The sequence below is a fragment of the Ascidiella aspersa genome, chromosome 5, assembly GCF_963924565.1.
Source record: "Ascidiella aspersa chromosome 5, kaAscAspe10.2, whole genome shotgun sequence".
In the NCBI taxonomy this organism is placed as follows: domain Eukaryota; kingdom Metazoa; phylum Chordata; class Ascidiacea; order Phlebobranchia; family Ascidiidae; genus Ascidiella; species Ascidiella aspersa.
In genome coordinates, this window is record NC_139451.1 from 5,678,762 (window position 1) to 5,684,917 (window position 6,156).

At 37.0% G+C, this 6,156-nt stretch overlaps 1 protein-coding gene across 1 annotated transcript; it reads left to right on the forward strand.

The window, feature by feature from the left end:
• Nucleotides 1-4,452: 4,452 nt before the first annotated feature.
• LOC146141599 (uncharacterized) lies at nucleotides 4,453-6,156 on the forward strand. Its single transcript, XM_083389987.1, has one exon. It carries the CDS (start codon nucleotides 4,469-4,471, stop codon nucleotides 5,066-5,068), a length of 600 nt encoding a protein of 199 aa, XP_083246113.1. The 5' UTR covers nucleotides 4,453-4,468; the 3' UTR covers nucleotides 5,069-6,156.

Sequence of the window (6,156 nt, forward strand, 5' to 3'; positions counted from 1 at the left end):
TGCACTTGAGTTACTATTTTCAAATGACTTGACTTTTGCTTTTGGGCAAAATAACTTCGCTTGACTTCAGTCTTTTCGACAAATGACTTAGGTTGAAATGAATTGTTTTTCTACAGCATTTTTTTTATAAAATGAAACTATTTATCGTAATTTGCACTTAAAACAATTCCTTTCCATATGTTTAGGGTTTCTTAATTTTTAGTTCAGCTATTGCCCATAATCGTAGGGGTTTAACAATTGCAATAGTTTAAGGGTAGTTTATTTTTGACAAGGACGTGACTTAAATTTGACTGGTCCAAATTATGGCTTGACTGGGACTTAACTTGTTATTTACTCAAAAAGACAGGACTCTGACCTAATTGATTTTACCAATAACTTGATTGGGACTTACAAACACTGATTACTGTGGTACTAAAACATCACTTATCTGGGTGCTGGTCTAGAATCCTACCACAGTGCACATTATTTAGGTTAGGGTGCGGGTTTGGGTTTAGGGTGAGTCAAGCATTATTATTAAATAATGAATACAACAATACTTGACCCACCCACACCCAAAAGCTAACTCATACCCTAACCCAAATATAGTGCGTTGATTTATTAATTGTGGTAGGAATCTAGACCAGCGCCCTAATCTGTTATATATTTATAAAAAGGAGGCATATACTTTTTCCAGCGCCTATATATGTATGATAGAAAAGAAACGGGTTATCTCTTGAAAACATTTAAATTTTAGTGGAAACAAGTTAAATATCAACTACCATAATAACCCAGGAAGCAAAGTTTGAAGGGTTTAGGCCAGATTTAAAACTTTGGATATTGCGCGATGAAGATGTTTAATCAGCTAAAATTTGCGCTGCAATAAAACACTTTTTAAAATTTACAGGGCTGTTTTTCACAAATTTAATGGCAATTTTCCACAATTTGTGTGGCTACAGCCGCAGCATGGGTAATTGTACAGAGGATCACATAAACTTCCAACAGTTTAGGATTAACCAACCCCCTAACAAAAATGTGTGCGGACTTCAAGAGTTATGCTAATACAGGCAGAAAGCACATCTGTTTAAAAAAAAGGAAACTTTTTAAAAAATGGACAGATCCACAAAATACAGTTATATACAACACTTGACTTAACCTTTTTAAAATGTAAATTCTCAATTACTAATTGTCGCAGACTAGATCGGGACACAATCCCCAAAGTAGCTGCTAAGGATAGGAATGACTTTACTTTCTCGAGCAAGACGTTTATTGGACAGAACGATAATCAGTACGGCAAACAACCATGCACACCAAGTGCTCGCATAAGGCTACAGCTTGTCTCTAACCAACGAGATTGCAAACCGTGCTCAAATGCGTCCGATTCTCTCGGTATCCACCCGACGAATAATATCAAAACGACACCACGCAATAGCAAACGAAATTGACACAAAGATATCACGCAGCGCCGAGAAAAGCGAGGCTACAAAATTCACACAAAGTTCTATCCCTGAGGGGAAACCGTGGCGCCGGGTAGCCGACCCGGACGGCAGTTCCCGCGGCCTAACACATTAGTTATGCTTCAAAGGGTAACAATAATTAAATTTGTGACACTAATAATAATTAAATCAAGCTACATTACATTTTTATTATCAAGCTACATTACATATCCATGCATAATGCAACCACAATCCAATATTAAAGTGTAAATAAGTAGCAATTTAAAAGCAAAACCTTCTCCATTAATTAATACCTTGAGGTTATCTACATATCACTGGAAACTCACACCCAATTTATTCATTCTGTAACAGGTGCACACTCCAGAATATTCAAACCAATGTGGCACACCAGAATTATATACCAAATTAAACACAGCATTGAAATTCAATAAATAATTGCCTGCACTAGTGTTGGTCAAGTAACTGAACAGTGAACACTCTACTAGATAAAAAAACATCTTAAAAAATGCCTGCATGGCATCTGAGAATTTCCATCTAGCAAAATGTGCTTTTTTTGTACGATGCGTTTGTATTTAATTCATTTTTTTTTAGTAGAGCAATTATTGAGCTAGAGTCTTTGGTAATTCACGTATTAACAAATTTAGTCCAGTAGGTTTGATACCAACAACCAATGTTTGCTTGAGGGCAAACGCTATGGGACGAGTCGGTGCCAAATCAGCCCGAGGCTTAGCAAGTGTAAAATCTCAACCCTAAAACAACTAAATTTCTGCCAATGGATAAGTTGCACCCAGGAAGCATTTAGCAAGACAGGCTAGAAACACAACCAAACTGTGGTGAGGTTCAAAGTTTAAACTCACAACCTCGGCCTCGTAATAATTGGTTCTTAGGAAGATTTCACCAAAATTCAAATGATAAATGCTACCTGTTGCTTTGCCAGAATCAGGCCTACGCAACATTTTGCCCAACCTCAAATTATATCACTAACACCCACCACTGACCCAAAGCAGGGCCCTATGGTCCGGTGCCACAACATGAACGCCCTAACGGCGCTGTTCATGCAAACTAGGGCGGCACCAAAATGACCGATAGTCCCAAACCCTCTCCCTTACTCCCTACAGTTTCAGGCGTTTTATTTCAGAAGATTAAGTTGTTATTCTGCCGTGATTACTACTGCGTATTTGGCTTTATTATGTCGTTGGTCTTAATTATGGTGATACTGCTTTACGTATTGTTGATTTATAGGTCTTATTGTGTGTTGCCAATTTGACTTTATTAGGTTATTGATGCTTAATGGTAATGCTACCGCTTTAAATATTATTCTACCTTAGACATTGTTGGTTTAGAGGTCTTCTTGGGCTGTGTTCCCCCTTCACAGGAGGGGGTGCAAGGGACACCCCCTTTCTTGAGACTAAGTATGGCAACAAAAAAACACAGTTTGGATAAGTATTTCAAATGTATGATAAACGTTCCTTACGAGTAAAAAATGGGGGTAAAAATAAGCGCATTCATTTAAGAGATTTAAAAGATTGGTGCTTTTCTAACAATTTGTTTTTATTTACATATTGCCACTAAAGGCGCTCTAAAACCAAATTTAACACGAAGTTATTTCATCAATGGAAGACATTTATGTTGATTTAACGGGAGAAAACGTCGTACACTCTTAAATCATATTTTTCATAGATACCTTTTACTAACAACGTTGATTTTTATTTTAACTTTCTCTTGGGGGGCAACTTTTAACATTTTTTTATAAAGATTTTTTTTTATCGCCAAGGTCAAACGTACATGACACAAAATGTCGGAACACATGCGTTCAATTCTTGGTGAAGCATGGCCTAATTGCGAAAGTCACGTTTAGCGTTTAGTGTTTTTCACAGATTTGCTTTTTAAACTACTGGCTCGTCAATAACATGTAGGTTCAGGTAAAAGGAAAAGTAACGATAAAGGTCACGATGTAGTTCTTTAACAGAGCATTTTACCGAAAAACATTCTAAAAATTTTGTGTTTCTAATCAATTACTTTTTTCGCTGATATAGGTTTTTAAATTTTACAAAGTACAATTTTTTAAAATAAAATTATCAGCTTTGAAATAGAACGCCTTATTCGTTATAGTCAATGCGGCGCTGGTCTACAGCCCTACCACAACGCACAATGTTTGTAAAATTGGGTTAAGAGTAGGTTAAACATATGAATATTAGATAACAATAATACCCAACTCACACCCTAACCCTATACTAACATTGTGCGCTGGTGGTTAGGATTCTAGACCAAAGCCGACAAGAAATCTACCACCTTCACAGTAACAAACAACAATTATGTAACCAGTGGTCAAAATTGCAAACTGGGAGAATAAATCTAATCAAGCCCCAACTCAAGTGCTAACCCACACCTTAAATACTGTGCGTTGATTTAAAAATGTAAACGCTGTCTAGATAGACAAAGATTGGTGCTGGTCTACAATCTACCACCTTTCTTACAGTTACAAAACCAGTCTTAAAAAAGATTGAAAACTGGGAGAATAAATATAATAATACTTGACCCCCCCTACCCAAACGCAAACCAAAATAATGTGCGTTTGATAATTTTAGCAAGTTGTGGTAGGATTCTAGACCAGTGCCCAAAGATCAACTAGCCTGCGGTGAGCCTGTCTGGAAAGTATGGCAGATTTTGACGAGATCTTGCAGGTACACGGCTCCAAAAATCTGGCTGACCCGGTGCATCAAAGGTTAAAAAAGTGCACTTTCAATTTTTCAGGTGCACTTTATGATATTCCGATACACTCATTGCACGGTGAACGTATGCTGCACAACATATTTGGGGTTCAAATTTTTTTTAATGCACTTCTATAAGGTTGAAAAAATCTCTTGGGTGCACTTGCCATACTTTCCACAGTTAGCGGTGAGGTTTCAAACTCACGACCCTTCCACCACCATATCTGATGAACAGTGTGATGTGTGTATTAAACTTTATAAATAAAAAAGTTACAACAGTTAATTATTCGGTCATTTTTTTCAGGTCGTCAACTCGTACAATAAATGATTAGCAACATGGCGTTTAGAACATTGAACAGGATCCTCAGCCTCCGTCGAGTGTGCTCGATGAAGCAAATTCTTGTAACGCCTGCGCAGCGATGCATTTCAATTTCTGCAGTGAAATTGATGGACAATGAGGAATTCAGCGAACCGGATGAGTCTTACAAGTACAAAATGCGACCGGAGCAAGACATGCCGTATCAACAAAATCGGAACCGCTTCGATAAAGAGAGCGACCAAATGTATTTGAATCAAGTAAAACTGCTTGGTAATCTCTCTCAAAAGCCACGGGAGCTACTCCGCGACGGACAAATTTTCGGCTACGTTTTCCAATTGATGACCAAATTCACAAACAGAAAAGGTATGTTCTCCCAAGTTACCTACCACGAGATCTTATGTTTCCGTCAGAGTATGTTCCCTCTGGCCAAGACTTTGAAAGGCAACGAAATGATGATGTTTATGGGTCGGCTTGCCCCGCGAAAAACCCAAGGCCAGTCTGACGACTTCCAGCAAGCAAACAACATAATAATGTCAAACTTTTTCGTCAAAATTGATGCAGAGGTTAAAGAAGAAAATAGCCACGAAATCGATTTGGATTTTTAAACATTTCCTGCCAAATTAAATTCAAGCAAAAAGCAACATTATTCTTTATAAAAACTTTTGTGACTACCGCAATCATCTTAAAACATTTCACCAAGATTTTCGTTGTAAAAATTTCTTGTGATGTATAATACCATTTTAACAAAAAGTTTTTGAAACTGACTAATAGTTGTTGTTCGGAGTGTTTTGTATTTCATGGAGTTCAAACATTTATTTAAAACATAGCATTATAAATATTTTCTGTTTTGGCCTTATCTTTATAATTATTAACTTCACATTAATACAATGTTGGCTGTTTTTAGGCGATTTAACAATTTTTTTGTATTTTCCAAGTCAAAACTTTATCAGGATTTAGTGTGATTTTCTAAAGTTTGTATAAAGCTGGATATTGTTAAATAAATGTCAGCATGCCTTTTGGGACACTTCATAAAATTTTCACACTGCAAAACAAGCTAAATCCTGCTAAGCAAATGATTTCGCTGATACAACGAAGTGTTCACATGACAGGGGCACACTTTACAGACGAAATGTATCAAAAACCGGACGAAGAATTACAAGTCAAGAGCGAAATGCCCCCTAAGTTTCAGACAACTATGAATGTTAACCAGGTGACGCTTATGGGAAAGCTCACTAAGCCGCCCAGGCCCTTACTTAACCCAGAAGGCAATGCGTATGGCTATGCCTTTCGCTGTGTTTCCAAGCATTATAACAAAAATTCCGAAATTGGCCAGAACATTAACCATGACGTTTTCTGTCTTCGAAGAAACATGTTTGATCTCATTGGGCAGCTCAAAGGAAACGAAACTATGCTTTTTATGGGACGACTGACACCGCGACACAAGCCAAGGCCGGAAGATAGGTATCCGCCGTTTAATATTCTAGTGTCAAACTTCTTTTTCAAAGTTGATGATTCTCATTTAAACAACGACGACAATGTGCTTGAGTGACAAAATAATATAAATGTTTGTTTTACCTATTTGGTTGGATTTCTGCACTGATTATTTAAATCAAAAAATCAATATTGATGTGAGTGAATTCTTAGTTAAAACTTGTTCTGGATTTCTGCAACAAAATTTAACCAATTACTTTAA

Bases quoted from the DNA above. Each gene is read 5' to 3' on its own strand.
- LOC146141599 (XM_083389987.1), top strand. From the start codon at position 4,469: ATGATTAGCAACATGGCGTTTAGAACATTGAACAGGATCCTCAGCCTC.